Source organism: Pelodiscus sinensis, chromosome 14 (assembly GCF_052426305.1).
Source record: "Pelodiscus sinensis isolate ZL-2025 chromosome 14, ASM5242630v1, whole genome shotgun sequence".
Classification (NCBI taxonomy): Eukaryota; Metazoa; Chordata; order Testudines; family Trionychidae; genus Pelodiscus; species Pelodiscus sinensis.
The window spans coordinates 26,203,421-26,223,872 of NC_143065.1; the positions used below are offsets into that span (position 1 = coordinate 26,203,421).

The following is a 20,452-nucleotide window of genomic DNA, read 5'->3' on the forward strand; positions in this document are numbered from 1 at the left end:
AGCGTAATTTCATTTTAGTCTGTGAATTTATTCTAGATTTACATTGTTTCAAATGAGATCAGAATTCAGCCAATGTATTATAAGGCTCCTTTTATACTAATAAGCACTATTAGTGGTGTTTGAAAAAATCTGCTCAGCCGGAGTTGGCATATAACTTTCATTAGTATTTTGTATTTTGCGTATAACTTTCACTAGTATTCCATCATGGATTGCAATGCACATTATAGTGATGTTAAATATTTATCAGAATGAGTACAAAAATAGTAGGACAAATATTAAATTCCTTACACATTTAAGCAAAGTTGCTATTGAACAAGGAATGTGCAAAGTTCAGGATATGACCAATATACATAGGTATCAAAAGGTGAGAGAGAAATATTATAGAGGAAGAAAAATGGGGTAAAATTCAAGAATCAAAAGCTATAGCTAGTCCCAACCATGGAAAACTGCTTGCCAGGAAGTGTTAGCTGCAGGACCTATAATGCCTTTTCCACTTCCAGGTACAATCCAAATGATGGGATGCCCTATGTAGTAGGTGTCTTAGTTGTCTGTAGAGCTCCATAATGTACTATAATATCACTTGAGGAGAGTTATTCATGCAAACAGACCCATGAAGCTGCAAGTATTGGCTGAGCTTTTTCATGGGAGGGCTCTTGACTTTGGAACTCATTTCACCCTCTTGATTTGATAGATCTGGATCAGGTGACTATCAAGGTGTGACGTGAAGTCTATCTGTTTACATGGGCTTTTGCTTGGTGGAATGGGTATATCTAGGCTTATTAGAGCTGGTTTAAAGAAAAGTATAAATAAGAGTTCATGTAAAACTAATCCTGTTTTTTTAATTGAAAAATCAAAATTTGAAACATTTGAACTGGCCCTGATGCTTAATTTTGGGATTGGGTATTTAAATTTAGCTGAAATTAGTCAATTCTTATTTTGAATGATTGATAATGTACATATATATACACAGAGGAATATTCAATAGTATACGTCAAAATTGAAGAAGGAGGGGAGATTACCTGTAGGGCTACGTAATACACAAGGACTATAGGGGTGAGGTGCCAAAGAATAACTTCCATTGGCTGTGCAGCCCGATGTTGGTGGAGTGTCTGAAAGGAAGTGATGGAGTAGTTGCAGCTTGTGGAGGATTCATTTGTATGAGTGCTCTTTCTCCCCATTCCTCTGCTGCTCCACATCTTTCTCTGCAACAGGCCTGCCTCTCTGGTACAGGTTGGTTTGTAGCAGAGGCATCAGCCATGCCTCTAAAGACCATGGATATATTGTGCTGGCCAACGGCCTGGAGTTTGGATTAAAGCATCACACAAGAATTTAAGGAAATATTTAGAAAAAATCAGCCTGCAGAAGTACTGTATTTGCTTCCCTTTAACATAAATACGGTTCCATAGTTAATAGCCAAAGGCTTTTTTTCCAGCTGACTCTGCCTCTTTTGAGGGTTAGCTCTGCCCTCCAATTAGTAACAGTAACAGAGGCATTTTAGACTAAGCCAAAATATGAGAAGTCTGGTAAATAGGAAACCTAGGGCATGTAGCCACTTTTGATGTGTCCTGTATTCCAACCAAGTAGTATATCACCATAACTAGCACATAGAGAGAGCCTGCTCTTTGTTCTTTACTATAAGTATTCCATGAGCAAGTTCATATAAGGTTTTTCTCTCTGTAGGAATGAAACAACATGAGTAGGTCTTTCCTGTGGATTCTGCTCTGGCTGAGTTGTGAAGGATGACTCATAGTAAGGAGAAACCTGAAATGTTTTAATAGGTTACGTAAGGTCGCTTTCTAGTTGGTTGTACTTTAATCAGAGCAGTCACAGTTGTTTGGGCCAGTCCATTTTAAGCCTATTTCAGTTGTTATTTACCAAACATTCACTTACCTCTGAATTATTTTACAGCAGTTTCAGTGACATAGCAATTTAGGGTTTAGATTTTGCAAACCCTTTGTAACAAGCACAGTGCATAGTACAGCACAAAACCCTCAGTATGGTTCCCACTAAAGTCAATTGAAAGACTCCCATTGGTTTTAATGTTCATCAGGTCATGTACTTATTCCCATTGACTTCACTTGTGCCAGGGTTGTTTGACTGTAGTGGGAACAATCTAAACCTTCTAGGTGTTTATTTTGCCCTAGTTACTATAATATGTAAAAGCCTAATGCCACCAGCCTCACTGATTGGGAGGTGGGAGGGTAAAATAGGGCTGTGGGAACAGGACATGCTGCACCTTTAGAAGGATGATCCACTGTCAGAACTCACCAATGCCTCCTCATTCTCCATCTATGGTGGGCTCTGGCTCAAAGCCACAGTCTAGTCTAGGCTACGTCTGTACTGCAAGAGGAAATGCAAATGGAGCACTCATTTGCATATGTCGTACTCGCAAATGCCTTTCCTCTTCGGATCCCTTCTCCGCAAGAGACTTTTGCACATAAGTAGAAGTGAAATGATTAATCAAGGTATTTGAACAGATTTCAATCAGATTAAGAATTAACCAGACTGCCACCAAATTTTCCAGCTGCGATGCAGAAGAGTTAACTTTCTTCCACCTGGGACAGAAAGTTAACATGTAACAAGATCACATGCAGGCGTTGGATGTAAGTGGAGCTAAAACGTCACATTGGCAAAAGAAGTATTTTGTAGACTCAGCAAACCTCCTGTTGGGCAATTCCTGCTTGGCTTATTCCAGCGACTAGCCCCATTGGTCTCATGAGATTCTCTGTGTGAGCAGAGTCAATGGGGATTGGTTCCATGCATGCCCATTTGAAAACTACAGTGAAATAGGACATAACTGGCCGCAGTTAATAGTGTCTACTTAAGGGAAGTTTTGGTCTGAAATAGCCGGGGGTTTCAAGTGAAACTGATGTAGTGGATGGAGGGGGGAGGTCTGTATGGGGAAAACAGCACAGAACCTGCCAACACAGTCTCTTTATGCCTGGCTCCAACCATTGCTATTAGGACCCAATCCTGCTAAGTGCAGAGCTCTTACTGACAGATGCTGGGCTTCTTTTACCCTCACAGAAGTCAATGGAAATTGAGGGTGCTTGATTCCACGCAGGATCAGACCGTTGGTCTTTCAATGCTTCCAGGAGCAAAATTCTCCCACAGACTTATAGAGGAAAGGAGAAAGTGAAAAAATAGCCGGCTGCAGTAATTACATCTTACTGCTTAATATTAGATTTGGCACTGGTTCTAACTACCCGTAAACTTTAAAAAGTTCAGTGCTGGGTCTGAACCTTACAGCTCAAAGTCATTGTTAGTTAAAATTAAAAAGTCTTTCTGCTGGCAGCTTGAATGCACAAAAAAATAAATATTTCAAAATGTGATGTTAAGTGTGGTTATGGTCAGAAAAGTGACTGTTAAAATGGCAACTCTTACTCTGTAGATATTCTCCTTGTATGTCCGCCAGGCGTTTCTGCTGACTTTACTGATTAAAACCAAGTTGTTACTACTGTTAGCACCACAAAGCCAGTAAAGCGATGGCAGAGAAAGATGGATTTGCATCTACCTCATGCATCAACTAAATTACCGGCTAATTTCTTTGTGCAAAATGTTTATCAGGTGTGAGTGGCATAACAAAGCAGCTTGATTTTTCATGTCTCATGAAGAATTTTCAGTGTTGGTAATAAGAAGAGTCACCTTTGACGAGCATTTGAAGTGAATAAATCTGATCCTGGAAGTTATTGAGAAAGTAAATCTGGAACCTTCTCCATGTTGATTTTACAGTCACTGTTAGAGTCCCACTTTAATAACGAAGGCATAAACTGTTCCTGTATTGTTTTCTCAGGTGTTACACTGGCATTTTCCTTGCCTCATATTTCTTTCACATTTAAAGTTATATTGATGATTTCCAAATTGATAAACAAATACAAGCTCACATGAAGAGCCTTATGGGCTACGCAATGGAGCAATAAGGTCATAGAGAGAAAAGAGCATGTAATTTTAAGAGGGTTTTATGTGGTATATGGGATGTAATGATGGTTCTTTAAAATTACTAATTGGAAAAATTGTAGACTGCAAAGGATTAAATCTGATCTTAAAGTGTGGTTTTACTCTGAAAAAAACAATGTAAAAATGCCACCTTTGTACTTGACAGATCTGTTTCTTATATGTATATGCTCCTGAGTCCTCTTTGTTTACTATACTGCCAAAAATAAGTTTCTTCTGTTTTTTTACCCAGTTAGCCCTGCAACGCCTGCACAGCTAACAGAGTGCCAGCTGGATGTTAGTTCCTCTTTTCCTTCAAGAGAATTCTTTGCTCATTGCTTGTGTTCTGTCTCTCAGGGTACAACAACAGAGTTTCCCCTGGTTCCCCCAAAAAATCCCCTGGGGCAGTGAGTCTGGCTTGCACTGCAGAGCTAAAAATAGCTCTATAAATGTTAGGGCTCATGCTGCAGCCAGGGTTCTGAAACATGGCGGGGAGAAAACCTTGCAGAACTGGCTCCAACCTAAGTCTGAACATCTACACTGCTGTTTTTCATCCTTCAGTCAGTGGCCAAGTCAATTCACCCAAGCTTTGATACTTGCTGCCATTGTGTATTGCTTTTGCTTTATAAAGGCACCCTCAGAGACCAAAAATTCGAAAGGCCAGATTTTGTAGGTATTTAAGCCCCTAAATAGGCAGATAGGTGCCTCGGGGGATTTTCAGCCCTGCGAACGCCCCTGTATACCTTTGAAAATCTATCCCAATGCTGTTTAAGAGCCATTCCATTGACTCCTGTTCATGTCTTCAGGCAAATCAGTAATGCCTTATAGTCAATGGTGACAAAGAGAGTTTGTTGGCAGAACTAGCAATAGTAGCCGACGTTCCTGATCATCGTTACTTGCAATGATGTGAGGGAAAGAAAGAAAGATCCTAACTTGTCTCTTGGCTACCAAGCTAAGTTGGCACTTAGAAAAAGAGTCAATTCATACATAATCCAAACAGTCTCACGATGGAAATCACTGACACACAGTGAGCTTGGCCCACCACAATGTCATTTTACGTTTCAAAGTAGAAGAGCATTTTAAATATACATGCCTTTAAATGCTTCTCTCAGAGTTCCACAGCCTTCGGTTTGAGGGGCACTTGCAGTCTCTACCAGTATGGCCTTGGGAAGTAGTGCATCAGAGCATACTTTGGGAAGTGAAGGGTGTATATTTATTTGTATCGCTTTCAAGCACTCATCATTATGTAGTGAAATTTACTGCTGATAAAGCAGAGCATGAGGAGGCACACCACTCATGGCTCGTCTGGCACCTCCTGCTGGCCACACAGTCGGATGCCAATTCCTGCACTTGTGGGCTCTTACACTGTCTCTGGCTATGTCTACACTACAGAGTTTTTGCAGAAAAATGGCTGTTTTTCTGCAAAAACTCACAGAGCATCCACACCTTAAGCGCGTTTTTGCGCAAGAGAATCAAAAGAACAGAGGGGGTTTTGCGCAATTGGTAATCCTCATTCTACGAGGAAGAAGCCTTTTTGCCAAAGGGTTCTTTTGCAAAAAGGCGGTGTGGATGGGGAAGAAGGGTTTTTGTGTAAGAAAGAGGAAAAAGTACAGGTGATTTGGTGGCCATTCTGTGCATACCAATCAGTGCTTACTTTCGAGAGAGCATCCATACAGTCTGGATGCTCTTTCGCAAAAGCCCATCACCTTTTCGTTGCGCTTTTGCAGTGTGGGCGTCCTTGCGCAAGAACTTTTGCAGAAGATCTCTTCCGATAAAAGCTTCTTGCGCAAGAAGCCTGCAGTCTAGACATAGCCTCTCTCTCAGCGCCTCTTTTGTCCCAGGAAGCACGGCATCCTCTTCATGACTCAGACTTCTGGTCAGGTCACTCAGCATTTTTCCCTTTCTAAAAAATATCAAAATCTTCCTTCACCAGCCCTATGAGTATTCCCATTCACTGCTCATTCCCACAGTTCAAGGCTTTACTCTCGCAGCCCTCCAGCCCTCATTGCTTCTTCTCTAGACCACTTCCCCTCACTTGTCCCCCCACTCTTTCTCCATGCAGAGAGGACTGGTGCCTGCGGGGTAAGGAGGGAGTATGTGAAGGCGCCTCATTTAGCAATTAAAATTGTGGTGGGGGCACAGGGCATGCACCTCCTGATTGCTACTATAAGTTACCAATGTCTCTGGATTTACCAACTCCAAACCCTCCTCCTACAGCATAGGGAGCAGTGGCTCCTTTTCAGCAGCCCTTGTCTGTTGCCAGCTTCCTGGCTTTCTAGGCCCTGCCCATTTCTGAGCCTGCTTTCCATCAGTTCCCTGCTCCCTAGCTCCGCCCTTCAGGTGCATCCTGTGGTGTTAATTATCCTGCCTGGTCATCTTAACTCCTTACACTCCTGTGTGGGGTGCACACCCCATTGTACTGAGTGATGTACGTCTAGCTTTCTTTTGTGAATGAAATGCTTATTTACATGTTTTAAAATAAAGCAATTTCTAAACATTTGCCAGTGTTCTGGAACAGCTGAAGTGATACAGCTTATTATTTTATATTCTCAGTCTAGCAAACTTTTTTTCTCATGACCCAATTGAAGAAAATTGTTGATGCCCTGGACCCAACATAATCTCACTAGAGTGTAGGCTCTGGGATGCAGCTGAGAGTGAGCGCTTTGGTTGTAGGAGGGGACTCCTGCTTTGGGGGTGTCAGTGCTGGGGCAGGAGGGGCTTACCTTGAGCAGCTCCAGGTCAGCTGTTCAGTGGGGGGGGTTGTAAGGGAGGTTTCCTGTCTCTCCAGCTCTGCAGACCATGCTGTGCCCCAGAAGCAGCCAGTAGCAAGTTCCCAGCCAATGGGAGTTTGGAGCTAGTGCTCAGAGCAGAGCCCTGTGCACTCTCCTCTCCCACCCCCAGGAGCCAAGTCTGCTGCTGGTCGCTTGTGGGGCGCAGCACAGGCTGAGGTGCCAGGACAGGCAGGTAGTCTGCCTTAGCACCTCCCACTTGTCACCTGATCTCCCTGAAGCAATGAGAGTGGGTGTCTGACATTTCACAGTGCAGTACTGGGTCATGACCCGTAGTTTGAAAACCACAGGTCTAGCATACTCATACGACTACTACATTGCTTTATGTTAGAAATTACTGTGACCTGCTTGTTGCTTTGTAACCTTGTTTTTATTGCATTGAATAGAAATAGCTAAAAGCAACACAAAATCCTCATAGACAGAGGAGCTGATAACAATAGCAATATATTTGCGACCCCATGGTAAATAAAAGATAACTTCCTTAAGAAAGCTGATTTTCCTTCCTGCATGGGCACGTATGTATTTATAATATTCTCTTCTCGTTTGTAGGTAGCAGTGACAGATGTGCAGTTTGGCCCTATGAGACTCCACCAAGATCAACTTCAGGTAACACTGAAATTTCCTGAAATTCAGGAAATACTGAAATTCATGTGTAGTTTCATGACCATCACATTGCTCTTGTCCTGTAATTTACAGTAAGCAGGTTGATGTACAAACAAATATTCACAGCTGAAACTAAAGACCAAATTGTATTTGGATCTGTTTTGTGTGCAAAGCCTTTCCACAGAGCATTTTGATGTGCTAGGTGACAAGCATGTTATTTAACTGACAGACTCTGTACATTTTCCCAACCTAAAATAAATCCCACCTTATATCCAGCCTCTCTCCCTTCTCTCCTGCAGCTCTTACGTTTTTGAACATGACAGCTTCAATAATTTTTCCTAGTTTCTGTATTCCACTTCCACCTATATTCCAGTCCAATCTGTTTGGCATCCGCTACAATTCATTCTGCTGAAAGTTCTCTGAACAAAGTTGCTTTTTAATGATCCAAATGGACCAATCTCAGACCATCTATTCCATCTTCATCCTCTTTGAGCTTTTGGCAGCCCAAGACATTAAGCAGAGCATCCTTTCTCAGCTTGTGCAATTCCATCCTCTCTTAGGGTACATCTATACTGCATCCCTAGTTCGGACTAGGGATGCAAATGAGAAGATTGAAGTAGTTAATGAAGCGGGGATTTAAATATGCCGTGCTTCATTAACATGATCTTGCCGGCGCACTAGTTCGAATCACAGCTGATTCGAACCAGGAAGTGCGTGCCAGGACGCGTTAGTTTGGACTAAAGCCCTTAGTCCAAACTAATGTTACTCCTCATTTTTTGAGAAGTATTTAAATCCCCGCTTCATTAACTACTTCGATCTTCTCCATTTGCATCCCTAGTCCGAACTAGGGATGCAGTGTATATGTACCCTTAGTTCTTCTTCGGACTCTCTGGTTATTCCATCGATACCTCTCTTGGGTATGTCTACACTATAGAGGGGTTGTTTTTTTTTTTTTTGGAAAAACGGCCATTTTTCAGAAAAAAACTTCAATTACATCTACATTGCAATCGCATTCTTTTGAAAGAAAATTGAAAGAACAGAGGGGGTTTTCCGGCATTGGTAATCCTCTTTCTGCGAGGAAGAAGCCTTTTTCCAAAAGAGCTCTTTCGGAAAAAGGCACGTGTAGACGGGAAAGAGGGAGTTCTTTTGAAAGAAAAGGAAAGAGGAAAAGCACAGGTGCTCTGGTGGCCACTCTGTCCATAGTAATCACAGCTTAAATTGGATATAGTGTCCACTCAGTGTGATGCTTTGGCAGTGTGGACGCTTTCTTTGGAAAAAGTTTTTTTGGAAGATCTCTTCGGAAAAAGCTTCTTCCAAAAGAAGCCTGCAGTCTAGACGTAGCCTTGGTGAAGCCACCTCTTCACCCCTTACCCTTTCCATGGGTATCCCAGAGAGGTCCATCAGTGTTCCACTCATCTTCTCCCTCTACATCCCATCTCTTAGCAATATTATCCATGCATATGGTATGTAACCCTGTCTTCCTGACTGATTCATAAAGCTGTCTCCCTATTCCTGATCTCCTTCCCTACTGTTTTTCTAACATCTCCTCTTGGGGTGTGTCTAGACTACATGGCTCCGTCGACGGAGCCGTGTAGATGAGTTTACTCAGCAAAGGGAAATGAAGCGGCGATTTAAATAATTGCTGCTTCATTTACATCAAAATGGCCGCTGCGCTGTGCCGATCAGCTGTTTGTCGGCACAGTGCGGCAGTCTAGATGGGGATCTGCCGACCCCAGAACCCTTCGTCAGCAGATCCTGTATGCCTCGTGAAAATCCAACCTTAATTTAAATGCATCCATTGATGGAAATGTTGAATTTGTTTCACTTCAATTTATAGCCATTGGATCCAGTTACATTTTTACTTCTAGACTGAAGAACCCTCTACTATCAATTTCTGTTCCCCAATTTGGGATAGTCTACACTATGAAGAAGATCAACCTTCTGGAAGTCGATCTTCTAGTGTTCAATTTAGCGGGTCCAATGTAGACCCCTAAATCAAATGCTGGGGGCAGCCCCCACCAGCGTCCGGTACTTCTCATTTTGTGAGGAATAAGGGAAGGTGACGGGAACATGTGCTCTCGTTGGCCTCCTGCTGTGTGGACACTGCCATGGCTTGGCTTAAGGTAAGCCAACTCCAGCTACACATTTTGCATAGCTGGAGCTGTAAACTGATCTGTCTTGGTATAGACCAAGCCTAAGGTACTTGACAGACTGTGATCAAGTCCCTCACAACCATACCTTGGATAAACTAAATAGATTGAGCTCTTTGAGCCTTTTGCTATATCATATTTTTTCATCCTTTAATCATTGCCATCGCTCCTCTCTAAAATTCTCCAGTATTTCTTGAACAACGATACAAGAACTGGACATATTATTCCAGTTGTGGTCACACCAGTGCCAAACAGAGGGGCCTCTCTACTTGTACTCAATAGTCCCCAATTCTTATACATCCAACAGATCACGGTAGCTGTTTTAGCTACCGCATTGCAATGGGAACTACCATCATGAGTCTGAAAAATAACTTGAGGGTCACCACTTTGCAGGATGAGGTTCCCCATCCTCTATAAGTACTACCTGCATTCTAAGTGCCTAGATATATACATGCACATGTAGCTGTATTACAACACACATTATTTGCTTGTGTCCTGCTTATGATCCAGATCACTTGGTATCAGTGACCTGTCCTCTTCATTATTCACCACTCCCTCAATCTTTGTATATCTGCAAACTTTATCCAGGATAATGTTATGGTTGATTCCAGTTATGGCTTCTTCATTGATAAAAATGTTAAAGAATGTGGGACCAAAGCCTGCTTGTTTTCAGTCCCGCTAGAACTACACGCTCTTAATAATGATTCTCCATTGAAGATTACATTTGAGACCTATCAGATAGCCAGTTCTTCATTCATTTAATGTGTGTCATCTTGATTTTGTATCATCATACTACATAGCATTTTAATTAAAAATCTAGGAAGTCAAATGCCTTGCAGAAGTCCAGATATATTACATCAACACTATTATCTTTGTTGATTCAATTAATACTCTCACCAAAAAAAAAAAAAAAAATCAAGTTAGTTTGATATAATCTGTTTTCCATAAACTCATGCTAATTGACAATGATTATATTACTCTCCCTTAATTCTTTATCAATTAATTCCTGTACCTGCTATTCCATTATTTTGCACAGGTGCAGTGTCAGGCTGACAGGCCTACCTCCCAGGTTGTCCCATTTACCTCTGTGAAATATTACCACTGCATTAGCTTTCTTCCAGTTCCCTGCAACACATTGCAAATCTGCATTAATGGTCCAGGGAACTCTCTAGTCATCTCTTTTTAAACACTTGGATGCAAGTTAGCTGGACCTGCAATTTTAAAAGGCCTAATGTTCAGGAACTGCTGTTTAACATCCTCCTTAGTGACCGTTGGACTGAAGAGTGTTTCATCCTTAGATAAAATGAATACATCATCTTGCTTTTTCCCCAGACTAGGGCAGAAGTAAATCAAGTCTCATAATATCCATGGGAGGTAGCTATGTATTACTACACCCATTTTACAGATAGGAATACTGAGGTACAAGGAGGTTAAATGACTTCAAATCTGTGGCAGAGCCAGGAATGCAACCGAAATCTGCTGATTTGCTATTTAGTGCTTTTACTACAAAATGATCCTTCCTCTCTTAAGAAAGCACTATAGCACTAAAAATAGTGCAAACTATAACATGTTTTACAGAAAGTTTAATATAAACTACTATTCGTTGCTATAAAAGGAACCTGAGCTAAATGAACACACAGTCCTTCACTCTTACAAAAATATGCAGTACATGTAAATGTTAAGATTTATTGGTAGACATTCCACCAACTGTGTCCGAAGTGTAGATACCTCTGGGATTCTTAAAATAGCCCAGAAGTATAAAGTTCAGAAGGATGTGGTGTGAGTTGCAGACACTAAACATTATTGTTTGACCAGAGTATATATATTTTATTGTAGTTTGATTAAATTACTGAAAGTTTTGGTGCTGTGTGACAGTGGCCAAATTTGGAAGGTGTCTTTATTACCCCTCTTTCAAACATGGACACACACTGAATTATCTCAAAAGCAGCATCCATATTCTGTCTGCAAACCTCACAAAGAAAGCCTCTTCCTCACTCCCTCCACCATGTCATCCTGATGATGCAAAGCTTAGTGCAGGCGATGGCAATTTTTCTGTAGACTTTAATGACCTTTGGATCCAGCCCCCTTCACCTTCTATAGCACCCTCTATCATGGTTCTCTGAATACTGTACAAACATGAAGGAATGTAAGCCTCCCCACATCCATATGAAGTAGGTAAGCATTAGTATCCCCATTCCAAAGAAAAAAAAATGGAAGCACAGAGACATTAAGCTTGCCAAAGTTTCTGGCATGTAACCAAGCCAACACTAGGTCCCAAAATTCCTCACTCTCAGGTTTTTATTTTAACCACAGCACACTCCATCTGAAATAAATTGCAAGACAGGCTCTGCCTAAGAGTCCTAGCTGGGGCAAGCTGAACACATAGGAATACCACTCATGACCTCACAACCTCATGAGCTCACCCGGTTCCCAGAATTCTTGTTATTCGCAATATTTCTGGGGAGTCAGGATGTGGTGGAAGGCATGGCGTGTTTTCCATTATGCTGCTGCAGCATCTGTGCAGATTTTCCCACAAATGAGTTAGTCTGTGATTCCAGAAGTGTTAGCAAGTGGACATCCTGTACTAAAGCCCTGTCCAGCAAATCCCTTAAGCATGTGCTTGGGACTGCTCACATGCTTATGGTGACACCCATTTTAAGTGCTTTGCTGGAACACGATCAAAAAAAAATGAAGGAAGGTTACTTGTATATCTGTAAAAGGGCATATTACAGAATATTTCTATGATAAACCATATGTTTATTGTTATTACACAGTCTGTATTCTAGTTTTAATAGTGTTCTTGTTAAAATATGCCTTGGCTGTATCAAAAACAGTTTTATTAAATGTTGTATGTAAAACTTGTAAGCGGACTTCACTAAGGTTTTCATAAAGTGGCTTGTGACTTGTAGAAGTAGCTACGGTGCTGTATATTTAAAAATCTTTTAAATAGGATTGACTCTGTTTCTTTGACTCAGGTACTTTTAGTGTTTGCCAAAGAAGATAACCAGAGTAACGGGTTCTGCTGGGCCTGTGAGAAGGCTGGGTTTCGGTATAATATTGCCAGGACACCTGAATCTGCACTAGAATGTTTTCTGGATAAACAGCATGAAATTATCATTATTGACCATAGACATTCCAAATATTTTGATGCAGAAGCTCTATGCAGGTAAGTTTCATAACAATGGAATTTTAAAAATAGTATTTTTCGTATAAAGGAATAGATGGAAAGTTCAGAATGTGATTATAGGCAGGAAGAAAGTAGAAAGTTACAGTGAATCTGTTTCCATAAATGTGGTGTTTATATACTGTATTAGCTTTCTGATAAAAATCTAGAAATGTGCAAAAAAAAAAAAAAACCCCAAACCCAATCATACCTGAGGGGGGTACACAATTGCTTTGTCATTTGCAAAGCAATAAACAACTGCTGAGACTTATTGCCAAAGTGAGGCTGAAGTGCTGGAGTTTTAAACACCTAGGACCACACTTCCATTCCTAATTTGCACACAGAAATCTGAGCATTCTGTACTAGGGGTGTAATAGTGTAGTTGATTAACCAATAGGTTAATGCTAGAGACTACATGCATTTCCCTTCCTCCTACTTTGCCAGCAAAATTTTTTAGCAGGCTGGCCAGCAGCCTAGCTCAGTCCTGGGTTGCAGCAGGTCCAGGACCTACTCCTGGTGCGGCTGAGCATTTAAAATGTATTAGGAGCCGGGCGGGCAGGCAGCCTGGCTCAGTTCTGGCTCATGCTGGATTTAGGAGCTCAGCCCAGTTCCGGACATGGGCTGCTGCCACCCCGCATTGCTACCTCTTTATCAGAGGCAGCAACCTAGGGAGACAGGCAGCCAGTCCACGAGGGGAGCTGGTTTTTAAACAGGCTTCCCTTGCGGACCAGCTCCCACTTGGCACCTTGTGCTGCTTCCTTTGATACAGAGGTAGCAGCACAGAGTGGCAGGGGGCTCCTTATGAGTGAGGCAGGAGCACATTGGCTGCCAGCTGAGTATAGACTCGTCGAGTAACGGTCTGATAAGAATTCATGAGGTAACTCAACTGTTCAACTCTCTGATATTTAACACCCCTATACCGTACACAAATTAATTTAAATAGCCATTTGTGTGCATCGGAGCTGGGACTAGAGTGCTAGGCAGAGCCACATTATGGAAGGGGCTTTAGGGGCTGCAGCCCAGGGCCACAGTCTAAGGAGGGGCTGTTAACCTGTGGCCTTTGGATACTGCTACTAAAGCCCCTGCATGCTGCATTCCTGACCAGCTGTGCCTGGAGGCGGGGAGGGGGAGAAGCAGCTCTGTGCACTGCCATTCCCTCTCCCGCCAGGCAGGATCTGCATCACCATGAGCACAGGGAAACTCTGACCCTGCAGGCATTCCCCCTGCCGCTCCCACTGGCGGGAATCCTGTCCAGTGGCAACAGCGGGGATGGTATCTGCAAGCGTGCGTGTTGTGGAACCACCGCCTCCCCCTGCCAAACAGGAGCCACACCAGGAAATTGCCCCAGTCTCCCTCTGGCAAACTCCTTCTCTACCAGACCCAGCATCCCACCCCCAGCCTGCTCCTGCACCCTACCTCCCACCCATACGGTAACTTCCATCACACTAGAATTTCAAAAATAATATTTTTCACGTAAAGGAGTAGAGGGAAGGCTCAAAATGTGCCCCCACCCCCAGCCTGCTCTTGCATCCTCCCTCTTTCCCAGATCCCACACTCCCACACAAAACCCCTCTCGCACCTGACCCTGCACCCTCTCTCCCATCCAGACCCTGAAACCCCACTCACAGCCAGCTCCTGCACCCTAACTCTAGCCCGGATCCCACTTCACCCCCAGCCTGCTCCTGGGAAGCCCCCTACTGTACACTAAGCCCCTCATTTTTGGCCCCATCCCAGATCCTAGGAGGGCCCCACAAAATCTATCAGTCCCAGGCCCATCTAGCCCTGATGTTTGAGGTGCACCTGCACCACCTGGCTTAAAGTGATTTTCATTATATAGAGGGTTTACAGTTTGGTGCAATGGCTCTCAGCACCCTCTTTATACAGATTGTTCCAGCACTTTGCTATGCTCATTTTCTTGAAATATCCCATGCAATTACACATGCAACATTTGTGTGGACAGTTGCACACCCACAATATTTGTAAATCTGGTCTGAAATGCATCATCTTTCTCAAAAACCTTGTATTGCAAATTGACTCCAAAACCACCCCCCACAAATTACTATAGCACATGAACAAGGGAGAGATATTCTTTCGTATCTCTACGAGGACTTAAAATGCAACAGTGCCTTGCTTCAGTTTCTAGTGATATACTCCCTGGGTCCGTCTAGACTGGCAAGATTTTGTGCCAAAGCAACTGCTTTTGCGCAAAAACGTGCCAGCTGTCTATACTGGCTGCTTGAATTTGCGCAAGAGCACTGACGTTCTAATGTAAGAATTCGGTGCTTTTTGTGCAAATACTTTGACGCTCCCGCTCAGGGATAAGCCCTCTTACCAAGAATACTTGCGCAAGAGGGCCAGTGTAGACAGGCACCTTAATTTTTTGCGCAAGAAAGCCCAATGGCTAAAATGGCCATCAGAGCTTTCTTGCGCAAAAGCACGTCTATACTGGGCACGGATGCTTTTGCACAAAAGTACTTTTTGCGCAATAGCATCTGTGCCAATCTAGACGCTCTTTTGCAGAAATACTTTTAACGGAAAAATTTTCCGTTAAAAGTATTTCCGCAAAATCATGCCAGGCTAGACGCAGCCCCTAAGAGCATGTCTAGACTAAATAACCAATAGGGGTGTGAGTGCTGACATCAGAGTACTGACTACAGGTGCGTGTGGTGGGGTCAGGGCACTGTGACAAAGGCTTTATTCCTTGTTAGAATAAAGGAATTCGTTTAAGATCTGTCAGGAGAAGCAGGAGAGTATTGGTGTTCCCCTGGTTACATTTTTACTACTCCATTCCTGAGCACAGTAAAATACTCATTAACTGACTGAGGACAAGTCTGAAAAGTGTATAACTACTTAGGGGATGGCTTCTTTTGGAAAGGAGCATTGTGAATGCAGTGTAAATATTGGTTTCATGTTGTTTGTGTGGGAGAGATATTTGCTATTCCATCCCTTACATTGGCTAAAATCTAGACTAATCTACAATTTTCATGTTGTTTTTTCCATTGACACTCATTAACTACTAACCCTAGCTGTCTTTGTAATTACCAAACAAGTTAGGGACTTAGTTTTTATTTGTTTTTGTTTTTTTAAATTAAACATTTGAGAAAGATTTTCTGAAGACACAGTAGGATTTCTAACGGTGAACTACAAAAATGTTAAGTGATCTTGTTGATGTTTTTATTTTAAGGGCTATCCGAACAACTAAACCCTCAGAAAATACAGTCATAATTGGTGTAGTACGAAGGTAAATTGAAAATATCTTTATTTTCCATTATAAACAATCACACGAATCTGTCTCGAATCATTGCAGAGGCAAATACTAGAATAACAGCTCTAAATTAGGACACTTTATTGTATTGGTGACACTATATTTTTACTGTGTGCTATGTTCACCATCATCTGCTGTAGGAGGGGTGCAGCCTTTCCTGTTGATTTCTGATTTCCACCAGATATCTCCACCCCAATCACAGAAGCTTTTGAGAGCATGACTTGACCCCAAAACATAACCCTGTGTGACAAGCTATGGGGTCTTCTCAAGATTGAATGTGTGAGCACCTATGGAAGCCCCTTATTGAAACCATCATGTTCCCTAGATACATAACTGCACCCACAGTCGGCCTGACACCTCTCATTCCTTCTCCATACCCTCTTTGAGTGGATGCTTTGTTTGCTGCTGTCTCTAGGGAGAGCGGTTGTCTCAGTTTGCCAGGATTGCTCCTGTATCAAATTCCTGTCCTACTACAGGTTGAACCTTTCTAGTCCAGAACACTCTAGTCTGGAAACATCAGTAGTCTGGAATGATTTTAGTTAGCTGGATGTCCACTTTTCATGGGTATGGCCAAGTTTCCTGCAGTCCCATAGTTTGTTTACAGACACCAGTTCTAGTTCTTAGTGTTTTGTGCTGTTATTTAGCTCTAATATACCCCAAATGTCCTCTAACAGCCCTGTAAGCAGTGGAAGTGTTGGTAGTCCTGCTAGACAATATTGACCTCCCGTGGTCCAGAAAATTCTCTGGTTCAGAACAACTCAGGTCCTGAGGGTGCCAGACAAGAGAGGTTCTAACCTGTAGTCTTACTTATTCTGCTACTGAAACTAGTTTTGTTGCTGTTTCAGTGAAAGCCTCTGGGAGAGTTGTCCAGTTGCCTTTACTGGTCACCCCTGTTCTGGTCTCTCCAACTCCTCTCTCCACTACAGATCCAGCTGTTTGTATTCCTTATCTTTCTGCTGAAGTCAGGCCCAACCAGTGCCTCTATCCTGGCCTAATGAGTTGCCTCCCACTCAGCCAGCCTTGATCTTGGCTACATTCTCATCTTTTTCCCTGGTTTGATTTTGCTTCACTGTGTTTGGAGTCCAGTCTTAGCAAAAGAAGCATTGGCCAAAAGAAGGAGAAGCTGGCAGGTGGCACGTTAGGCCAGAGCAAGGGAAGCCACTGGAAAATCTTGACTGTGCCAGCAAAACCACATCCCATAGCCATGACAGCCCTTAAAGCTGGATTGTCTTTTATTAGAGTAATTTAAAGGGGGGGGGAGAAAGTGAGGGAGGATGGGGGAGAGAGAGAGAGATAATGGAATCTGCCTCAAGAACTTCTTGTCCCACACCAAAAAAAGAAAAATACAGCATACCCTTGGTAGCGAAGGCCAGCTGGGAATTTTTTTTTTTGGGGGGGGGGAGGGGTTGTGTGCGTGCGTGTGTGTGTGTGTGTACACACCAATTTGAGCCTGCCTTGCTAAATCATAGCTATGGTAGGAAAGAGGTTTTTCGCAGTTACTTTTTTAAAGAAAAGTTCACATTGTGAATGCTGTGATGAGGATACATGCTTTTCAAGAGAAGATCTCATTAGCTTGCACTCTCCAGCTTTTCAGAACACTCACTATCCCAGCCTGGTGTAAAGTTTAAATTTGCATTGCACTGGGGGTATGTCTACAATGTAGTAGGAGATGTGACTGCAGCTCAGGTGGGCATACTTGTGATAGCTTAAAAATAGCAGGGATGATGCGGCAGCATGGACCCTGTCACAGGCTAGCAATGCCAGTACCTCCTCACGGTGCAGGGCAGGCTCATAGAGATCACACTGAAGCCTGTGCTGCCACATCTTCACTGCCGTTTTTAGCCATCCTAGCTAGATTAAAGCAGGCATTGGTTTGCCATCCCAAAATGCAGCACACCTCCCGTTGCAGTGCAGCCACATCACAGTTATGTCTTCACTGACCCAATATAAACATGTGTTTTTACCATGGGGTAACTACCGCCTATTAGCTCTCCCTCTGTAAGAATGGAGTGGAGACAAAGCACTGTGGTTTTAGCGCAAGGTAAATCGAGTGAGCCAACCACAGGCAGGGGGTGAAGCGTTGACCTCACTTAGCAACCTGATGGTGAAAGCAAATGCCTTGTGAGTGTTACTGTGAGATAACAATCATGCCAATTATCTATAGAAAAACCACTTTTGTGTCAGGGAAGACAAAGCCTGTGTTAGCTGACACTTTATGGATGTTCTTCTGTTGTGTTTAGGATCATTTCTCTAGAAGCAGGTTCCAACAGTTCATTTAGTTTTCTTGCCAGTATCTTACATTTATTTCTTTGTACTCCTGGGATTCAGCGTACAGGCAGTCCCCGGGTTACATGGATCCGACTTACATCGGATCCCTACTTACAAACGGGATGAGGCAACCCCGCACTAGCTGCTTCCCCCCAGCAGACCAGGGAGACGTGAAGCTAGCGCCCCCCTCAGCAGATCAGGGAGATGAGGAGCGGCTTTTCTCAGCAGACACCTCAGCTTCAGAATAAAGGACTGAGGGAAGTGAGGTGTGGGAGAATAAAACTGAGCTCTGGAGAAATGTTTGGCTAGAGTTTCCCCTACAATATGTACCAGTTCCGACTTACATACAAATTCAACTTAAGAACAAACCTACAGTCCCTATCTTGTACGTAACCCGGGGACTGCCTGTATTCTGTATTCCTGGGATCAAATCATTAGGACAGGATACACTGCCACTGACTTACTGTTTGACTTTGGGCAAGTCCCTTAGTTTGGCTATGCCTCCATTTCCCCATCTATGAAATAGAGATAACCATACCCACTTATGTAGCATGCCCAGAGGTTTTTAAATCAGAAGAGCTATTTAAAGTCAAGCTATTACATCATCTGCATCACAAGCCTCTGTTACCTCTGAGATAGTTTTTAACCAAACCTAAACAATTGCCAGTCCTCCAGATTTCCCCATCTCAAGTCATATACAATTTTCTTTAACTTGAAAATTTTCAAAAATGAGTGATTTTGATATCTCATTTTATGGGTGTCTGCATTGTCACACCTTAAAGAGTCCTGATATTCAGGCCCTGCAGGAAAACCAGGCCCTATTGAAATATCTCAAGTTAGACAATCAAGATTTGAGGCATCCAGAATCACTAGTCACTTTTGATAATCATATTGTGGCCACATCAACTTTCAAGTTTGCTGTATTTTCCAATAACCAAGGTTAGCAATAATGACAATGATTCCAGTATAGAAAAATACAGACCAGTCAACCGATTTCTTAAGTCTGTTTGCTTGAAGCATTGATTTTGCATTGCATAAAAATTAGGGAGGCTACTTAAAAATGGAAATAATGCAAAATAATGTCGATGTAACGTTTACTGAGAATTCAGCTTAACATTCAATACGTTTATCAAAGCACAAGAAGTGTATTTGATTCACAATAACAAAACTGTAATGCTTGGTTACACAGTATGTAGGTTTTAGGCCCCAGTCCTACTAAGGATTATTTTGTGGGATCAGTATTGAATCAGCAAGAGAGACATTTCTGACTTTGTCATTCTGCTTTGAAAGGCATGCTGATCGTGAGGAGTCATCAATATTGCCACTGATTGCAGCAGGCTTCACAAGGGTACGTATGTATTGTCATCACCACGATCATTCTGCAGTGTGTGAACTGTGATGTGATTTGGCTTTCTGTGATCTGGTTTATCAGTAGTCCAGTGTGTAAAACCTCACCTCCTGTAGTCCATTGTTATATATTGTCTCCTTCTGTGCTAGCTTACCCCAATGGAATCAGAAACACGAGCACTTCAGAGATCATCCTAACTATGAGAGATTCTTGTCTACTTATTTTAAAAGAAATGTAAAAGCATTAAGCTTTATCTTATATGTATACATGGTTGGGCCAGACTGACCTGCAAGCTCTACTGGCTTATACAAGCTAAGTAACTTATGGTGAACCACAGAACATCCTGTGGGAAATTTATGCTATCAGACACAAATTCTCACCTGTAAACAGGCAACAGACATTATCAGGTGCTATTATCTATCGTTTAGAGTCATCTAGAATACATTACTCTGAATCTGTTCCCTGGCAACTATCTCAATTAAGCAGACACGGTGCTTATTAGTGTGTCACTTAGGTGGATTCCTCAGTACATTAAGCTTAGGATGGAACAAAAGGTTCACGACTTACAACTGAGATGCACGGTGCATGTTCACTAGTTTGTTTACCACCCCATTGTAGCACATTTGCATCCCTTTCCTTATTTGAAGTTGGACCTCAGTGCTGCAAATGCTTAAATGGGGGAAGTAACTTGATTCATCTGAGTAGTTCAAGTGACTTCAGAAGGATTTCTCTGATGAGTAAAGTTATGCAGAATGCTGTAGTATTTGTGGGATTAGGGTCCTGATAGCTTTGACATTATCTTTCCAGGGCCCATTCCTGCAACTCTTACTTCCAATCAACTTCCCTTAACGTCCATGACACTTTATCATGAGTGAACATCCTAAGGGCTTGTTTACACTTGGAAGTTGTTTCTGATTAAGGTAGGAGATGTAG

General features: G+C 42.5%; 1 protein-coding gene across 2 annotated transcripts in view; it reads left to right on the top strand.

The window, feature by feature from the left end:
- The window catches only part of PDE8A (phosphodiesterase 8A), a 206,782-nt gene that overhangs the window by 135,254 nt on the left and 51,076 nt on the right, over window positions 1-20,452 (top strand). For both annotated transcript variants that reach the window (XM_075897146.2, XM_006139238.5), the window contains exons 2-5: window positions 7,272-7,328; window positions 12,451-12,641; window positions 15,823-15,879; window positions 19,462-19,519. In XM_075897146.2, the coding sequence (XP_075753261.2) occupies window positions 7,272-7,328; window positions 12,451-12,641; window positions 15,823-15,879; window positions 19,462-19,519 (363 nt within the window). The remainder of the gene's footprint in view (window positions 1-7,271; window positions 7,329-12,450; window positions 12,642-15,822; window positions 15,880-19,461; window positions 19,520-20,452) is intronic.